Source organism: Rhineura floridana, chromosome 3, assembly GCF_030035675.1.
Source record: "Rhineura floridana isolate rRhiFlo1 chromosome 3, rRhiFlo1.hap2, whole genome shotgun sequence".
Lineage (NCBI taxonomy): Eukaryota > Metazoa > Chordata > Lepidosauria > Squamata > Rhineuridae > Rhineura > Rhineura floridana.
In genome coordinates, this window is record NC_084482.1 from 199,370,696 (window position 1) to 199,391,212 (window position 20,517).

The 20,517-nt window shown below is 44.8% G+C and overlaps 1 protein-coding gene across 1 annotated transcript; it reads left to right on the forward strand.

Moving 5' to 3' along the window:
• Nucleotides 1-9,915: 9,915 nt before the first annotated feature.
• LOC133378866 (zinc finger protein RFP-like) lies at nucleotides 9,916-20,002 on the forward strand. Its single transcript, XM_061613480.1, has 5 exons — nucleotides 9,916-10,140; nucleotides 12,948-13,151; nucleotides 14,672-14,767; nucleotides 15,124-15,354; nucleotides 19,976-20,002. The coding sequence occupies exons 1-5, from the start codon at nucleotides 9,916-9,918 to the stop codon at nucleotides 20,000-20,002; spliced, it is 783 nt and encodes a 260-aa protein (XP_061469464.1).
• The last annotated feature ends 515 nt before the right edge of the window (nucleotides 20,003-20,517 follow it).

A 20,517-nucleotide genomic window follows, 5' to 3' on the forward strand; every position in this document is an offset into this window, starting at 1 on the left:
TTGCCAACACAATGTCAATTATCTAATTGAAATTTATTATTTAATCACCGTCGGAGGTTGCATCTTATTACCAACAAGATTTCATTATCCGCTGGAGCAAAGGTTCCAGGAACTATAGGAACAAAGTGTGTTGGATAAGATTAGCTCAGGTTCTAGGCGACAATGGCCAGTTTCACCCACCCCATAGCATAGCTCACAAGGAATGCGCCTCCACCACGGGGGGGGGGAGTTAGGAGGAGGAGGTTGAATTCCCACTCTCCTAGACAAATCTCATGATCACAATAAACTGCTTGCCCAAATACAAAGGGCCAGATTCCTCCCCCAACATAACAGTCTTGTTGGGGAGGGGCTGTAGCCCATTGGGAAGAGCATATGCTTGGCATGCAAAACAATCCCAGGCATCTCCAGGAAGGGCTGGGTGGAACCCTTGTCTGAAACCTTGGGGTGACACTGCCAGTCGTTCTAGACAATACTGAGCTAGATGGACCAATAGTGTATAAGGCAGCTTCATGTATATGTTCAAAGGACCCTGGAGAGAACCTAAAGAAAAGGACAGCCACACTGGGGGTGGATTTCAATTTTATTTTTACAATCAGCATTATTAGTATTATTTATTAAATTTATATCCTACCCTTCCAAAAGGAGCTCAAAGTAGCAAACAACAATAACAAAATCTTAAAAACAAAACATCTTAACAACAATTCCAATGCAGATGCAGACTGGGCTAAAGGAATCTGCTTATAAGCAGTAGTGTAGCGGCAAATTCAGAAGTTCAGGGCCCTTTCACGATAGTCACACCATGCCTCCTCCAGCCACACCCCATTTTCCGCTTTCCCTTACAGGGGTATAGTTGCCCTGGGTCTCGGGGGGTATTAGACCCCTTACTTTTTTGGGAGCAGGGTCCCAATGTCTCCAGCATCCTATGAGTCAATCAGCATGAAAGGGGAGTGTGTTATCCACTGGGAGGAGTCTTCTAACATGCTTCCTTGTCCTTTCCTGCTGATTGGAGCCAACTGGAGTGAAAGGAGATGAGTCAGCCACCAAGAAGACTCTTCTCAGCAGCTAACACTCTTCCATGCTTCTTGTTGTGTGCCTTCAAATCGATTCTGACTTATGGCAACCTATGAATCAGCGACCTCCAATAGCATGTTATAAACCACCCTGTTCAGATCTTGGAAGTTCAGGTCTTCCTTTAAGGAATAAATCCATCTCTTGTTTGGCCTTCCTCTTTTTCTACTCCCTTCTGTTTTTCCCAGCAATATTGTCTTTTCTAGTGAATCATGTCTTCTCATTATGTGTCCAAAGTATGATAACCTCAGTTTCATCATTTTAGCTTCTAGTGAGAGTTCTGGTTTAATTTGTTCTATTACCCAATTATTTGTCTTTTTCACAGTCTATGGTATACGCAAAGCTCTCCTCCAACACCACATTTCAAATTAGTTTATTTTTCTCTTGTCCACTTTTCCTTTCTGCTTATTGGCTCCGATCTAATAATAATAATAAATTTAATTTATGTGTCGCCTATCTGGCCGATGGCCACTCTAGGCGATGTACATTTAGCAAAGTACAATAAATACAATACAATAAAATGTAATATAACAATATAAATTATGATACAAGAACAATGCAGAGTAGGAGGCATTTCAATCATAAAAAATTAACCATTCCCAGAGATCCCAAAAGCCTGTTGAAAAAGCCAGGTCTTTAAGGCCTTGTGGAATATATTCAGGGAAGAGGCATGCCGAAGATCCTGTGGGAGGCAGTTCCAGAGGGCGGGGGCCGCCACTGAGAAGGCTCTCTCTCTGGTCCCCACCAATCTAGCTGATTTAGTTGGTGGGATTGAGAGAAGGCCCTGTGTGGCTGATCTTGTCGGGCAGCATAATTGGTGGCGTTGTAGGCGCTCCTTTAGATAAACTGGGCTGAGACCGTATAGGGATTTAAAGGTTAATACCAACACCTTGAATTGGGCCCGGAAAACAACTGGAAGCCAGTGTAGATCGAACAACGCTGGTGTGATGTGATCCCGGCGACGACTATTTGTAACAGTCGAGCCGCCGCATTTTGTATAAGTTGTAGTTTCCGGACCATTTTCAAGGGTAGCCCCACGTAGAGCGCGTTACAGTAATCAAGTCGAGAGGTGACCAGTGCGTGTACTACCAGTGGGAGCTGATAAACAGGAAGGTAGGGTTGCAGCCTACGTATAAGGTGTAGTTGATACCAAGCTGCCCGGCTTACTGCCGAAATCTGAGCCTCCATGGACAGCTTGGAATCAAGCTGCGGACCTGGTCCTTCAGGGGTAAACTCACCCCATTGAGTTTCAGGTCAACGATCCACAGCCTACTCTTGTCCCCCACGAGCAATACCTCGGTCTTATCGGGATTCAGTCTCAGCCTATTCCTTCCCATCCATCCACTCACAGATTCCAGGCACTTGGACAAGGTCTCCACAGCCAACTCCAGTGAAGATTTAAACGAGAGATAGAGCTGAGTGTCATCCGCATATTGGTGACACTGCAGCCCAAATCTCCTGATGATTGTCCCCAGCGGCTTCATATAGATGTTGAATAGCATGGGAGAGAGGATAGAACCCTGTGGCACACCACAATTAAGAGGCCAAGGGTCTGAAACCTCCTCCCCCAATGCCACCCGTTGGTGCCTATCAGAGAGAAAGGAACGGAACCACCGTAGTACAGTGCCTCCTATTCCCAGTCCCTCCAGGCGATGTAAAAGGATACTGTGGTCAACAGTATCAAAAGCCGCTGAAAGATCGAGGAGGACAAGAAAGGTGAATTCTCCCCTATCTAATGCCCTCCTCATATCATCCACCAGAGCGACCAAGGCTGTTTCAGTTCCGTGACCAGTCCTGAAGCCTGATTGGTATGGATCCAAGTAATCCATTTCATCCAAGTGTGTCGACAACTGATTAGCCACCACTCGCTCAATGACCTTGCCCAAAAACGGTAGATTTGAAATTGGGCGAAAGTTATTAAAAACTTGGGGATCCAAGGAGGGCTTCTTCAAGATGGGCTTTACAATTGCCTCCTTGAGGGCTGATGGCATCACACCCTCCTTCAAGGATGCGTTTACCACCGCCTTAATCCCCTCACCCAACTTTTCTCTGCAGCTCATAAGGAGCCACGATGGGCAAGGATCATTTAGACAGGTGGTAGGCTTTACAGTCGAGAGCACCTTGTCCACATCATCAGAAGAGAGAGGCTGAAAGTGATCCAGGCAGACCGGCATGCAACTGGCCAACTCAGGTTCAATTACCGTATCCACGGCGTACGGGATCGAGCTCCGTAAGCGTTCGATTTTATCAGCAAAGTGCTTAGCCAAAGTGTCACAGGAGGCTTTTGACTGTTCCAAGGGTTCCTGGGCAACTGGACCGACCAGGCTTCAGACCACTTGGAACAACCTCCTGGGACAGCACTCTGCAGACGCAATAGAGGCAGTAAAGAAGGCCTTCTTTGCTGCCTTTATTGCCACTTGGTAGGCAGCTACTGCCGCTCTAACTTGTGTCCAGACACCTTCGGAGCGGGATTTCCGCCACCGGCGTTCTAGTCGTCTCACCTCCTGTCTCAGACCCCGCAGACATGGTGTATACCAAGGTGCTAACTGAGTTCTGTTCAGGGGGAGAGGACGTTTCAGAGCCACCCGATCTAATGCCCTGGTGATCCCTATATTCCACTCCCTCACCAGGGTTTCGACCAGGCGACCTTCAGCAGGTTCCAATTCCCCTAGCGCAGTCAGGAATCCATCCGGATCCATCAGGCACCTGGGGCGGACCATTCTAATAGGTCCTTCACCCCTGCGGAGGGGGTGTGGCATCGAGAAGTCCATGTTGTTGTGGGAGAAGGCGTTGAGACGGGTCTCATTCTCAACCCAGCAGCAAGAAAGGGGGGCGTGGGTGTGGCTATGACTAACAGGAAAGGACCCTGCACTTCTGAATTTGCCACTACAATACTGTTTATATAACAAAATGTATATACTACTTGACTGTAAAAAAGCTCTGAATGGTTGATCTTAGCAATAAAAGGCTTGACCTCTTGACCTGACCTAAACCAGAAAATTCAAAGTTAATTGGGACATGTGCTCCAGGATGCCGGGATTTTCTGTCCACAGGACGTCCTTTCATCACTGTTGGTTGCACCTTATTACCAACAGGATCCCAGGTTTCGGCTTATCTCCAACTTGGCTTCAGCGAGTGCTGGCCACCCGCAACTACAGGAGGCTCATGGCTTGTTTCGTGTGGAAAATGATGTGCGCGCTGGCAAGGAGGGACCATTTTTTTGGTTTGTTTTTTAACCATTTAAAAACAGGAGCTTCGCCCTCAATTTGCCGTACTCGCGTATTAGGCTTTTAAATATTAGTTACCTTTTGCTACATGTGTGCATGCGAGAGAGATATTATTAATATTATTATTATTATTAACAACAACAACAATATAATAAATATATAAATATAATAATAATAATATAGCAGAAAAAGGAAGGAGGTGCTCCGACTGACTTGCCCCTCTAAGCTTTTCTATCAGAGGCAACAAGCTGTCGCAGCAGCTGGTTTCAGGAGCGCTTACTGCGCAGATGCAACCCCTCCCCTCACCACAAGCAGCACAACCACAACATTTCCTGCCCTTGCAATCCTCTTGAGCTACAAGAAAAGATGGGTAATATGTAGGCGGGCAGGAATAACCTTTCTCCCCCACCCCCTGTGTTATCCTCACTGCAACACTGTGAGGGAGGGCAGACTGAGCTGAGACAGTGGCCTGTCCACGGCCACTGAGAGAGCTCTGTGGTCAAGTAGAGACTTGAACCCAGGCCCTGCCATTCCAAGTCCAACACTCTGTGCCCTCAGTATTTAAAATCATAGGAGTGTAGGCCTCTTCAGGCATGTGGGCTTTAAGATGGAGGGATGTGCTTGTAAGTCCTCCCTGCCCCCCATGCCTGCATCAAACAGCTCCAGACATTCCTGGGTTAAGTGGAAAGGTGGGAAGGAGGTGGCTAAGCACTTACAATGTGCTTAGAATATTTACTGCTTTGGCGAACGCTCATAATGCAGCGTTCCCAGGCATGGGGAGGGGCTTTAACCGAAAAGTACATAGAATCCATCTTCAAACCTTCCCACACGATGCACAACTGGGCTTGGGTCAGGGTCACTGCCTCCTCCTGCATTACTTTGCATTTAGGGAGATATGGAGGCCGCGCCATCCTCTGTCCAAAGTCAGTTGTCCTCAATGTCCAGGCAGAGGAAAACCATACTGTTCTAGTTGGTTGTTTGGGGCAGACCATAAATACATTGGTAGGTGGTTGAACTAGATGATCTTTTGTATTCCTTCCACCTGTGTGATTCTACGGCCAGTTTTTAAACAACCAATGAGCTATGTTTTGTTGTTATGTGCCTTCAAGTCGATTATGACTTAAGGCGACCCTATGAATCAGTGACCTCCAGTAGCATCTGTCATGGACCACCCTGTTCAGATCATGTAAGATCAGGTCTGTGGCTTTCTTTATAGAATCAATCCATTCTTGTTTGGCCTTCCTCTTTTTCTGCTCCCTTCTGTTTTTCCCAGCATTATTGTCTTTTCTAGTGAATCATGTCTTCTCATTATGCATCCAAAGTATGATAAACTCAGTTTCATCATTTTAGCTTCTAGTGACAGTTCTGGTTTAATTTGTCTGACACCCAATTATTAGTCTTTTCCCAGTCCATGGTATGCACAAAGCTCTCCTCCAGCACCACATTTCAAATGAGTTGATTTTTCTCTTATCCGCCTTTTTCACTGTCCAACTTTCACATCCATACACAGAGATCAGGAATACCATGGTCTGAATGATCCTAACTTTGGTGTTCAGTGATACATCATTGCATTTGAGGACCTTTTCTAGTTCTATCATAGCTGCCCTCCCCAGTCGTAGCCTTCTTCTGGTTTCTTGACTATTGTCTCCATTTTGGTTAATGACTGTGCCGAGGTATTGATAATCCTTGACAAGTTCAATGACCTCATTGTCAACTGTAAAGTTACATAAATCTTCTGTTGTCATTACTTTAGTCTTTAAGGTGAGCCCTGAGCAAAGGCTGTTCTAGTCCAACATTCTGTTCCCATAGTAGTGGTCAGCCAAGTGCTTATGGCAGGGGAAGGTTGATTGGAATCTATTGGTAGATTGCAGATGATTACAGCAGATTGACAAGGGTTTCTCCTAGTTGTCAAACAGGAACAACAGTTTAAAAGCTCACCATCACCACTGCAAAATGGCTGGAAAAAATTGCTAAAGTGAGGATACCAGGAGTGGTGTTTTTTGTGAATAACCTTCTGGGCTTGATTCTGGGGTGGATCACAAATTCCTGGGCTGAGGCAGCCTTTACCTTAGTCTATGTCAGCTCAGGTAAGCTATTTTGCACCTGGCTCTGGCTGGATGATCCTGGTATGCTGGTTAAAAAGCAAAGTAGATCCTGCACGCCTGAAGCCTGTCTATAGCAACCCCTGGCCAATGGGACGGCCTCAAGCAGGACATGAGGGCAACATCTCCCTCTTGCTGTTGGTGCCCTGCCACTGGTCTTGAGGAATGGCGCCTCTGAGTCTGATCCCACATGAAATTTAGAGCCATCATGAATAGCAGCCATTGGCCACCTTATCCTCCATGACTTTGATAGGTTTTAAAGCTGTATAACTTGTGACCGCAAATTCCACATTTTAACTATCTGCTATGTGAAGAACTCTTCCTTTTCCCTGTCTTGAATCTCCCACCTATCCACTTTACATAGGTGTATATACCTGGATCATGCACCCATCACATTTCTCCAGGAGGGTCTGAATTTCGTTTTTAGAATATCTACCCACAAAAATCTGCTGTTTCTCCTTCACCCTGGAACACTTCTTCAGCTTTGTTGGATGACCCCAACTTCTAGGACTGGGGGGGGGAAAAGTTTCAGTACAATCACTTCTTGCAAAATGTTAACACGCATGCAAAGCAAATCAGAATCCACAAGAATCCAGAGGATGAAGCTGGATGTTCTTGCAGGGCCCTTTTGTGGAGGATTTGCAATGTTCTTAATTGTTTTGTATTAACTTTTGCATTTATAAATATGCCAACACTGAGGCAAAACAAAATACACACATGTATAAAATAGAGTATCAAATAAAAGGTTGTACCAGCCTCAAAATTGAAAACAATAATTCACTTGTCATTTTTCATTTATTTATTCAGAATATTTATAAACCATGAGATACTGCAGTAGTATATAAAAAAAGTAAAAACATATAAAACAATTCTCAAAAAACTTCAGATATTGCCCATGAGTAAATGCATCCTTCTGGGAAACTATGTAAAAAACTTTTTAAACTTTTTTTTTTAATGTTAATAGTTCTGTGAGCATGGCCAGAGAGGACCCGCTGAGGAGATTAAAAATTCACCATCATCGACCTTTTTGCACATTACATATTTTCAGTGGCTGGGACTTTTGTCAAAATGATCCACCGGGAATATGCACAAAAGTGGAGTTTTTCAAAATAAAAAAGAACACAAACTCTGGCAAAAGATATGCAAGAAGACAATAAGGGATGCTAAAACAGAATTTGAGGAGCACATTGCTAAGAACATAAAAACCAATAACAAAAAATTCTATAAATACATTCAAAGCAGGAGACCATCTAGGGAGACGATTGGATCCTTGGATGATAAGGGAGTCAAAGGTGTACTAAAGAACGATAAGGAGATTGCAGAGAAGCTAAATGAATTCTTTGCATCTGTCTTCACAGTGGAAGATATAGGGCAGATCCCTGAACCTGAACTAACATTTGCAGGAAGGGATTCTGAGGAACTGAGACAAATAGTGGTAACGAGAGAGGAAGTTCTAAGCTTAATGGACAATATAAAAACTGACAAATCACCGGGCCCGGATGGCATCCACCCGAGAGTTCTCAAAGAACTCAAAGGTGAAATTGCTGATCTGCTAACTAAAATATGTCACTTGTCCCTTGTGTCCTCCTCTGTGCCTGAGGACTGGAAAGTGGCAAATGTAACGCCAATCTTCAAAAAGGGATCCAGAGGGGATCCCGGAAATTACAGGCCAGTTAGCTTAACTTCTGTCCCTGGAAAACTGGTAGAAAGTATAATTAAACCTAGATTAACTAAGCACATAGAAGAACAAGCCTTGCTGAAGCAGAGCCAGCATGGCTTCTGCAAGGGAAAGTCCTGTCTCAGTAACCTATTAGAATTCTTGGAGAGTGTCAACAAGCATATAGATAGAGGTGATCCAGTGGACATAGTGTACTTAGACTTTCACAAAGCGTTTGACAAGGTACCTCACCAAAGGCTTCTGAGGAAGCTTAGCAGTCATGGAATAAGAGGAGAGGTCCTCTTGTGGATAAGGAATTGGTTAAGAAGCAGAAAGCAGAGAGTAGGAATAAACGGACAGTTCTCCCAATGGAGGGCTGTAGAAAGTGGAGTCCCTCAAGGATCGGTATTGGGACCTGTACTTTTTAACTTGTTCATTAATGACCTAGAATTAGGAGTGAGCAGTGAAGTGGCCAAGTTTGCTGACGACACTAAATTGTTCAGGGTTGTTAAAACAAAAAGAGATTGCGCAGAGCTCCAAAAAGACCTCTCCAAACTAAGGGAATGGGCGGAAAAATGGCAAATGCAATTCAATATAAACAAGTGTAAAATTATGCATATTGGAGCAAAAAATCTTAATTTCACATATACGCTCATGGGGTCTGAACTGGCGGTGACCGACCAGGAGAGAGACCTCGGGGTTGTAGTGGACAGCACGATGAAAATGTCGACCCAGTGTGCGGCAGCTGTGAAAAAGGCAAATTCCATGCTAGCGATAATTAGGAAAGGTATTGAAAATAAAACAGTCGATATCCTAATGCCGTTGTATAAATCTATGGTGCGGCCGCATTTGGAATACTGTGTACAGTTCTGGTCGCCTCATCTCAAAAAGGATATTATAGAGTTGGAAAAGGTTCAGAAGAGGGCAACCAGAATGATCAAGGGGATGGAGCGACTCCCTTACGAGGAAAGGTTGCAGCATTTGGGGCTTTTTAGTTTAGAGAAAAGGCGGGTCAGAGATGATAGAAGTGTATAAAATTATGCATGGCATTGAGAAAGTGGATAGAGAAAAGTTCTTCTCCCTCTCTCATAATACTAGAACTCGTGGACATTCAAAGAAGCTGAATGTTGGAAGATTCAGGACAGACAAAAGGAAGTACTTCTTTACTCAGTGCATAGTTAAACTATGGAATTTGCTCCCACAAGATGCAGTAATGGCCACCAGCTTGGATGGCTTTAAAGGAAGATTAGACAAATTCATGGAGGACAGGGCTATCAATGGCTACTAGCCGTGATGGCTGTGCTCTGCCACCCTAGTCAGAGGCAGCATGCTTCTGAAAACCAGTTGCCGGAAGCCTCAGGAGGGGAGAGTGTTCTTGCACTCGGGTCCTGCTTGCGGGCTTCCCCCAGGCACCTGGTTGGCCACTGTGAGAACAGGATGCTGGACTGGATGGGCCACTGGTCTGATCCGGCAGGCTCTTCTTATGTTCTTATGTTCTTAGGCTGTGATGCGCTTTGGCGTTTTTCATCGTGGCCTGCAGCGAGAAGGAGTAATTCGGTGGGAGGGGCTTGGGGGCCTCAGATGCATTCATTGGCTTTCAAAGTAGTTGGGGCTGACTTGAAATTAATAGAAAGCTCGCTTATCTCCAGTTCTCATAGGAAAATCGTTGCTTAAATCAGTAGTCACGAATTATGACCATTCATTTTTTAAAAAATCTTCTATAAAAGAGGCGTGGTCCAGCAATCTCCACAATAGCGGAGACCCCGAGTTGCCTTCTTTGAAATTCCTTCAAAGGGAACACCCAGTTGCTGACGGAGAAGAGAGAAAACGAAACTCACACGGTCTTCCTGGTGAGGCCGCCATGGCTTATCTCGGGGGTCCCATCTGGGATCTCTGCGAGGAAGCCACTTGTTCCATCTGCCTGCAGTATTTCCAGGATCCAGTGATCATCCCGGAGTGCGGGCACAACTTTTGCCGAGCCTGCCTGAGCTGGTGCTGGGAGAAAGCTGGGGCAGAGGCTTCCTGCCCTCAGTGCAGGGAAACAGTTCAGCATAGGACTCTCATCTCAAATCGGCCGCTGGCAAATGCAGAAATCATAGAATCATAGAGTTGGAAGGGGCCTTGTAGGCCATCGAGTCCAACCCCCTGCTCACAGCAGGAAATCCACAGCTAGAGCATCTCCTGCAGATAGCTATCCAGCCTCTGCTTGAAGACATCCAGTGAAGGGGATCCCACCACCTCCCTAGGCAGTCGGTTCCATTGCCGAACTGCCCTTACTGTCAAGAAGTTCCTTCTAATGTCCAATCTGAATCTACGCTCCTGCAACTTAAAACCGTTAGACCTAGTCCTACCCTCTGGCGCAGCAGTGAACAAATCTGTACCCTCCTCTATGTGACAGCCCTTCAGGTACTTAAAGAGCATAATAATGTCGCCCCTCAGCCTTCTCTTCACCAGACTGAACATGCCAAGTTCCTTCAACCTTTCCTCATAAGACTTGTTCTCCGTACCGGCAATCATCCTTGTCGCCCTCTTCTGAACCTGCTCTAACTTGTCTATATCTTTCTTAAAATGAGGTGCCCAGAACTGAATGCAGTATTCCAGATGAGGCCTGACTAATGCAGAATATAGTGGAACTATTACTTCCATCGACCTGGAAACTATAGCTCTGTTTATGCATCCCAAAACCGTGTTTGCCTTTTTTGCCGCAGCATCACACTGCTGGGTCATGTTCAACTTGCGATCCACTACAGTTCCAAGGTCCTTCTCACATGCACTACTGCTAAGCCGGGTATTTCCCATCCTGTACCCGTGCATTTTGTTTTTGTGGCCTAAATGCAGAATCTTGCATTTGTCTTTATTGAATGACATTTTATTAATTTCAGCCCAATTTTCTAGTCTATCCAGGTCCCTTTGGATTTTATTCCTGTCTTCCATTGTGTTAGCTATCCCTCCCAGTTTCGTATCATCCACAAATTTCATAAGGCTTCCCTCCACCCCATCATCTAAGTCATTGATAAAAATGTTGAAGAGTATCGGCCCCAGGACAAAACCCTGTGGCACTCCACTTGAAACCTCCTTCCAGTCCAAAGCAGAGCCACTGACGACCACTCTTTGAGTACGGTTTTCCAACCAGTTGTGAATCCACCTGACAGTATTTCCATGCAGTCCACATTTGACGAGTTTGCTAATCAAAAGGTCGTGGGGGACTTTGTCAAATGCTTTGCTGAAATCTAGATAGATGACATCTACAGCATTTCCACCATCTACTAAGCTAGTGACCCGATCAAAAAAAGAGATGAGATTAGTTTGACAGGATTTTTTCTTGACAAACCCATGTTGGCTCCTACTAATCACAGCATTGTCATCTAGATTGTTGCCAATGGACTCTTTTATTATCCGTTCTAATATCTTTCCTGGTACTGAAGTCAGACTGACCGGCCTGTAATTCCCCGGATCTTCTTTTTTACCCTTTTTAAAGAGCGAGACGACGTTTGCCCATCTCCAATCCTCTGGCACCTCTCCTGTTCTCCAGGATTTCTCAAAGATGATGGCAAGAGGTTCCGAGAGTACATCCGCAAGTTCCTTCAATACTCTGGGATGCAGTTCATCAGGCCCTGGAGATTTGAACTCATTTAGGTTAACTAGGTATTTCCTGACTATCTCCTTATCAATCTCGAACTGCAATCCCGACCCCTTACCGAGATTGCTACCGATGCAAGGTTGCACACTGTTCCCTTTTTGGGAGAAAATGGAGGCAAAATAGGAGTTGAGCAGTTCTGCCTGTTATCTGTCAACATTTTGCGCTCCTCATTGAGCAGCAGTCCCACCATTTCCTTGGTCTTTCTCTTGCTTCGAACACATCTGAAAACCCCCTTTTTGTTGTTCCTCGCTTCCCTCGCCAGCCTCAGCTCATTCTGGGTTTTAGCTTTCCTTACGCTATTCCTGCAAGCCCGAGCCACTCATCGGTACTCTTCCTTGGTGATGCATCCTTTCTTCCATTCTTTATACATGCTCTTTTTTACTTTTACCTCCTCCACCAGTCTTCCATGTAGCCACACTGGCTTTTTCCGATGTCTTCTGTTTTTCTTTCTCTTTGGAATTGTTTGCAATTGCGCTATTTGTAATACGTTCTTCATGAACTCCCATGCTTCTTGGGCTCTTTTTTCTTTAGTCTATCTAGCCACGGGATCCTACCCATCATTTCCCTGAGCTTGCTAAAATCGGCTTTCCTGAAATCCAAGGTCCATATTTGACTATATTCTTCTTTGGCTTTCCCCAGAATCACGAATTCCAGCATTACGTGGTCACTTTCCCCCAAGGTACCGACCGCTTTAATTCCCGTGACCAATTCGTCCCTGTTAGTTAAGATCAGGTCCAGGATTGCCGATTCCCTTGTTCCTTCTTCTACTTTTTGAAAGAGGAAATTTATCAGCAAGGCCCATCAGGAATTTGTTGGAGGCTTTGTGCTTTGCAGAGTTTGTCTCCCAGCAGATATCCGGGTAGTTGAAGTCCCCCATCACTACTACTTCTTGCCTCCCTGAGATTTCAGAGATTTGTTTGAGAAAGGCCTCGTCTACCACCTCTTCTTGGCCAGGGGGTCTGTAGTAGACACCTACTACCATGTCGGTTTTATTTGTTTCTCCATTTATTTTTACCCAAATGGTCTCTGTCGGACCCCTTTGTTCGCTCTCTTGGATTTCCATAGAGGTGTATTTGTCTTTGACGTATAACGCTACTGCCCCTCCTTTTCTGTTGCTTCTATTCTTTCTGTAGAGTTTATATCCTTGAATGGCTATATTCCAATCATGGGAGTCATCCCACCAAGTCTCTGTTATCCCTATGAAGTCATATTTGCCTTGATGCACTAAGACTTCAAGCTCCCCTTGCTTATAGCCAATACTTATAGCCAAGAAGAAACTCGGCCTTCAAGAGGGGCTACGGGTAGAAGGAAAGGGAAGAGTCTGTGAGAAGTACCAGGAGCCCTTGAAACTCTTCTGTAAAGACCACAAAACCCCGATCTGTCTTGTGTGTGAGAAATCCAAGGAACATGAAAATCACAAGGTGATTCCTCTGGAAGAGGCTTCCCAGGCCTACAAGGTAGGAAATCGCTCTGGATCTTGACAGGGGTGAGAGGAAGAATAGGCATGAATGTGTGGGAACTGCAACAAAATATGGTAATACATCACCTTTGCCAGTCTGGGCCAGGAGAAATCATACACCACACAAAAGGGGAGGGTGTCCTCGAAGCTCTGGGCCAGGTGGGATGCAGTAGAGGACACCCCCCCTTTCCCTGGGGTGTATGATTTCTCCTGGCCCAGAACGGACTTTGGGGTGGGCACCCCCAATTATTTATTTTTTCTTGTAAGTTTTCATCTGCTTTGGTTTTGCGTAGATGCCCTCCTCCGTGCCCTGCTCCCAGTAGAAGCTCTGGGCCAGGCAGGATGCACTGGCATCTCATAAAGGACACCCTCCCCTTTCCTGGGCTGTATGATTGTCCTGGCCCAGAGGAGATTTTGGGGTGGGCACCCCCAGTTACTCATTTTTTCCTGCAAGTTTTTGTCTGCTTTGGTTTTGCGTAGATGCCCTCCTCCGTGCCCTGTGCCCAGCAGAAGCTCTGGGCCAGGCAGGACGCAGTGGCATCTCATAGGGGATACCCTCCCCTTTCATGGGGTGTGTGATTTGTCCTGGCCCAGAGCAGAGTTTGGGATGGGCACCCTCAGTTACTTATTTTTTATGATTTTATGACATCATTATGTATTTATGATAGCATCAGAAGCCTGACGATTTTGATTGCATAAATGTATTGTTATTCTTGACGGGGAGAGTCCCCCGATCACAGTGATATATCATACAGGGCACCCCAACATGTATTTTGGGGTTCAGAGAACTGTTAACTTTGGCTTGAAGTTGCTGTAGCTGTCAACTTTCCTTCTTTTTTAGTGTTTTGAACTTTCAAGCAAATAAGGAACTGGGAACTAGGAACCAACTTTAGCATCGTCTCACTAAGTGGATCCTTGGTCTGATCCAGGAGGGTTTTGCTCATGTTCTTCTTAGAGTTTCGGAAGGAGGAGGTGGGGAAATAGTCCAGGGTCATGTATATTTTCCTGGGACAAATGAAAAGCAACATCCTACTCATGTTTACTTAGAAGTAAGCCCCACTGTGTTCAATGGGGCTTACTCCCAGACGAGTGGACAGAGGGCTGTTGTGTAACAATAGCCATCTTCAGGTGTTTGCCTGAACACGCAGGGGATTAAAAGTCTTTAGTGGACTGGGCACATATGCAAGACCTGGCCCCACTGTTTCCCTGCATGTAGGCTAGAGCAAATCCCTTAGGAAAAGTTAAAACATTTGGGGCTTTTTAGTTCAGGGAAAAAAGGTGAGTAAATTGGGGATATGATAGGTGTACAAGATTTTGCCTCATATCACGTGGAGAGGAAAAATTAACTAGGTGTTGCATGCAACTAAGTTCTACTCTGAGTGGACCCATCAAAAGTAATGAAGCTAAGTTAGTCACATCCATTAACTTCAGTGGGTCTACTCTGAGTTGGACAAGCCTACACTACAACTCCCAAACCCCACAGCTCTGCTTCAAAATGGGATTTTGTTTTCTCTGCAGAATGGGGTCAGCAGCTGCCTAGACAATCTGAGAAAGAAGACAGAGAAAATCCTGACATTCAAAGCAGATACTGAAAAGGAAAGCCAAAACCTGCTTGTGAACATCACTATTACTTCGAAACAAAAAAGTACTACGGCCTAGAATCAATATCTGGGGAAAGTGGATATGAAATGTAGAAAGAGATACTGTACAATGTTTTTTAAATGAACTGTTTGGAACTGCCTGATTTCCCTCAGAAAATGTTAATCAAAGACTATTCTGAGAGGAGGGAGAGGGCTTGTTAAGTTTTTCTGAAACTCTTTCCCTGCTAAATATTGGTGTGATTTCTCTGAAATGTCAGAAGTGCCCTTCCCTGGGAATTCTCATAACTGATTCCTTGATAGTGCTAAGTCAGACTATATTTATTCCTGATATTGGTCTGCTGTTCTCTTCTTTCCATTTACTTGTTGAAGGGGCAAATTGATGCAGAGAGGGGAAAGACAGTGGCTGAGTTCAGATGGCTGCGCCAGTTTCTGGAAGAACAAGAGAAGCTTCTCCTGGCCCAGATGGAAGAGGTGGCGAAGGAGATTGCAAGGAAAAGGGATGAGCACCTGGCCAGGCTCTCCGAGGACCTCTCCTGTCTCGAAAGCACCATCCAGGAGATGGAGGACAAGCATTGGAAACCAGCCAGTGAGCTCCTGCAGGTAAATTCTGGTCCTTGGATGACAGAGTGGAGTGTGCCACATCAATATACAGACAGGGGAGGAAGGCTGTCCCCTAAGTCTTCTCTCCCCCTCCCCCATGCTATTCTAGGGACTTGCTATTGTTACGTAGAGGAGCCATCATAAGTATGATTCTCCACCTGCAGTTGGAAGTGGTAGACTGTATCCCAGAACTCACTTTTAAACCAAAGTTGCATATAAGCAGCCCACTTATTTATTTTACCGTCTCTTTGCCTGCTGGTCATGCTGCTGTTGGAACCCACCTTAGATCAGGGTGTGACCTGGTAGAGGGTCCCAACTAATACTCAATTCCAGTAGTTCCCAGCCTTTATGAGTACGGGACCCCCTTTGTAACCTCAAAAACTCTTCATGACCCCCACATGCTAATTGTTGTACTTTTCGTCCGTGTTGATTGAAAAAAATACATAATGAAGCATTAAATAATGTCACTTTTTATTCATCACAAAAACAAATATGATGATGATGCTGTTTATTACCTACCCTTCACCAGAAGGGCCCAGAGCAGGTTACAGTAATATAAGCTACATTTAACAATTTTTGAAGGAAATGAAAGGAAGGAGATAAAAGCAAACCACCCAGAGTGGTGAACAGAGCCTGGTTGATGCCGGGGCATTGGGACTCCCGTTTTAAGTGTTCCACCTGTACACAACGATGCTTCCTCTACAGCACTTGACTCAGGAAGCTCCATATGACAATAATAATATGTTTGACAGACAGAATGTCAACAGGTGACGTTTCCCCCATAATTGTGTTTCCATCCTAGAAAATGCTTAATTTAATTTCTGTTTAATTTCTGCCTGCCATACATCTGTTAAAGGCACAAGAGCCTCCCCCAGTGCCAACCTTAAGTTAAGAGTGAAAACAACATTTGGGCAACTCAACATATTTTAAGATATTTAAAAATGTATTTAAAATTAGGGTTGCCAGGTTCAATCCCTGAGACTGATCCTGTATCTTTAGGAGAAAAGAAAGTCAGCCAAATGCAGGTGTTCTTGCAACACTGTAGTGGGAAAAACCACAAGGTGGAATTCTCCCTCCTCCCTGCAGAACTTAGAAGTTAGGTCATACTAAGGAACCTAAACATTCTGTTTAGTAGCTAGGCTTGTTGTCTCTGGCGCATGTTAGGAGGCATCCAAATGCATAGTAAGGAGAGATATATGGCTTTGAATGAAGCATTGTGTATCAATAAACTGATTCATTTCAGGTCCAATCTTGAGTCTGTCGTTCTTTATCACTGGTTGTGCTGGGCTCCTGGTGTGCTAATTCAGACCCTGATTACCTAGTCAAATTCACAGTTAAGAACAACTTCTGCTAAAGCCTCTTGTTGTTAAAACTGCACAAAAGAGATTCAAGTACTCTGTGCTGGTATGTGGATGTCTCTTTACCCTGTCCTCAGTGGAAAGAGTTTCGTTTGCTTGTTTTTGAGGGAAGGATAGCTGCAGGAGTCTGGGGCTTCTTTAAGCCATGCTGTGGACATTTAGTGGCTTAGAAGAATTAAAAACAGAACAGGAGTGATGGTCACATATGACCACTTAGGCAAGATGCCCTGTAGGGCAAACTGGTAAAGGGGAGTGGGTGGAATTGATCCTCTGAAGTGTTTGGATGGGTTAACAAACACAACAGCAGCAAGAACATTTAAGTACTTAATACTGGGAACGATCTATCGTCCCCCTGATCAAAATGCTCAGGGAGACCTTGAGATGAGATATGAAATTGAGGAAGCATCCAAACTAGGAAATGTGGTAGTAATGGGTGACTTCAACTACCCGGACATAGACTGGCCACATATGAGTTCCAGTCATGACAAAGAAGCAAAGTTTCTAGATATTATAAATGACTATTCCCTAGACCAGTTGGTCATGGAACCGACCAGAGGGACGGCAACCCTGGACTTAATCTTCAGTGGGGACCGGGACCTGGTGCGAGATGTAAGTGTTGTTGAACCGATTGGGAGCAGTGACCACAGTGCTATTAAATTAAACATACATGTAACTGGCCAATTGCCAAGAAAATCCAACACGGTCACATTTGACTTCAAAAGAGGAAACTTCACAAAAATGAGGGGATTGGTAAAAAGAAAGCTGAAAAACAAAGTCCAGAGGGTCACATCACTCAAAAATGCTTGGAAGTTGTTTAAAAACACTATATTAGAAGCTCAACTGGAGTGCATACCGCAGATCAGAAAAGGTACTGCCAGGGCCAAGAAGATGCCAGCATGGTTAACGAGCAAAGTCAAGGAAGCTCTTAGAGGCAAAAAGTCTTCCTTCAGAAAATGGAAGTCTTGTCCAAATGAAGAAAATAAAAAAGAACACAAACTCTGGCAAAAGAAATGCAAGAAGACAATAAGGGATGCTAAAAAAGAATTTGAGGAGCACATTGCTAAGGACATAAAAACCAATAACAAAAAATTCTATAAATACATTCAAAGCAGGAGACCATCTAGGGAGACGATTGGACCCTTGGATGATAAGGGAGTCAAAGGTGTACTAAAGAACGATAAGGAGATTGCAGAGAAGCTAAATGAATTCTTTGCATCTGTCTTCACAGTGGAAGATATAGGGCAGATCCCTGAACCTGAACTAACATTTGCAGGAAGGGATTCTGAGGAACTGAGACAAATAGCGGTAACGAGAAAGGAAGTTCTAAGCTTAATGGACAATATAAAAACTGACAAATCACCGGGCCCGGATGGCATCCACCCGAGAGTTCTCAAAGAACTCAAAGGAGAAATTGCTGATCTGCTAACTAAAATATGTAACTTGTCCCTTGTGTCCTCCTCCGTGCCTGAGGACTGGAAAGTGGCAAATGTAATGCCAATCTTCAAAAAGGGATCCAGAGGGGATCCCGGAAATTACAGGCCAGTTAGCTTAACTTCTGTCCCTGGAAAACTGGTAGAAAGTATAATTAAAGCTAGATTAACTAAACACATAGAAGAACAAGCCTTGCTGAAGCAGAGCCAGCATGGCTTCTGCAAGGGAAAGTCCTGTCTCAGTAACCTATTAGAATTCTTTGAGAGTGTCAACAAGCATATAGATAGAGGTGATCCAGTGGACATAGTGTACTTAGACTTTCAAAAAGCATTTGACAAGGTACCTCACCAAAGGCTTCTGAGGAAGCTTAGCAGTCATGGAATAAGAGGAGAGGTCCTCTTGTGGATAAGGAATTGGTTAAGAAGCAGAAAGCAGAGAGTAGGAATAAACAGACAGTTCTCCCAATGGAGGGCTGTAGAAAGTGGAGTCCCTCAAGGATCGGTATTGGGACCTGTACTTTTCAACTTGTTCATTAATGACCTAGAATTAGGAGTGAGCAGTGAAGTGGCCAAGTTTGCTGACGACACTAAATTGTTCAGGGTTGTTAAAACAAAAAGGGATTGCGAAGAGCTCCAAAAAGACCTCTCCAAACTGAGTGAAAGGGTGGAAAAATGGCAAATGCAATTCAATATAAACAAGTGTAAAATTATGCATATTGGAGCAAAAAATCTGAATTTCACATATACGCTCATGGGGTCTGAACTGGCGGTGACCGACCAGGAGAGAGACCTCGGGGTTGTAGTGGACAGCACGATGAAAATGTCGACCCAGTGTGCGGCAGCTGTGAAAAAGGCAAATTCCATGCTAGCGATAATTAGGAAAGGTATTGAAAATAAAACAGTCGATATCCTAATGCCGTTATATAAATCTATGGTGCGGCCGCATTTGGAATACTGTGTACAGTTCTGGTCGCCTCATCTCAAAAAGTATATTATAGAGTTGGAAAAGGTTCAGAAGAGTGCAACCAGGATGATCAAGGGCATGGAGCGACTCCCTTACGAGGAAACGTTGCAGCATTTGGGGCTTTTTAGTTTAGAGAAAAGGCGGGTCAGAGGAGACATGATAGAAGTGTATAAAATTATGCATGGCATTGAGAAAGTGGATAGAGAAAAGTTCTTCTCCCTCTCTCATAATACTAGAACTCGTGGACATTCAAAGAAGCTGAATGTTGGAAGATTCAGGACAGACAAAAGGAAGTACTTCTTTACTCAGCGCATAGTTAAACTATGGAATTTGCTCCCACAAGATGCAGTAATGGCCACCAGCTTGGATGGCTTTAAAAGAAGATTAGACAAATTCATGAAGGACAGGGCTATCAATGGCTACTAGCCATGATGGCTGTGCTCTGCCACCCTAGTCAGAGGCAGCATGCTTCTGAAAACCAGTTGCTGGAAGCCTCAGGAGGGGAGAGTGTTCTTGCACTCGGGTCCTGCTTGCGGGCTTCCCCCAGGCACCTGGTTGGCCACTGTGAGAACAGGATGCTGGACTAGATGGGCCACTGGCCTGATCCAGCAGGCTCTTCTTATGTTCTTATGTTCTTAAGTAAACATCCTTGCACTGCACTCTAATGGCTGCACTTTGCAATTTGACTCAAGTATTGTACAGTTAAGTTTTGCTGCATTTTTGGGTGTGTGTGTGTGTTTTGTTTTGTGCTTGGCCAAGAGATACACCCCTCCCTCCCTCTCTTTCTCTGCTTCACCATTTAAAATAGACCCATTCAGTTTCTGCAGGGAAATGCCTCCACTGAATTGCTTCTCTGTCTTTTCCTGCAGGATATTGGGAGCTTCTTGCAGAGGTAAGCAAGAAGAGAAACAGAAAGAACACGAACCCTCTCGCTAAGAATCACTGCCCAGGAATAGTCTCTGCCCCACCCATACATGTTTCTAAAGGTCTTTCGCTGCCCACTGGTTTAACTTACTCTGTGTTGGGCTCCTCTTCCTTTGCACAAATGGCCACAAACACTGGGACTGTTCAGTTTTTATTAGCGATTAGGCCTTAGAGCACACTCTGATAATTACCCCCAGCAATGCCAGAGATGCATCTCCCTGGGCATTAAACAGCCTCCCAATATTTGGCCTTTAGGCAGTCCCCCCAATGGTCAGCCAGTGGTCCCACCCAAGAGCTCTTTGGTGCCCAGGAAATCTAGTCCAACAGTACCTTGTCAGGTAGCTTTATCTTTGCCTTTCCTGGTGCCTGGGGACAAGTCCTGTTTCCCTCCCATGACAGTCCCACCTCCTTGCAAGGGTGAGGTGAAGGAGTCCGCTGAATGAGGTCTCTGTCCTCAGCACTGCCTCCCCCCTTCAGGGACTCAGGA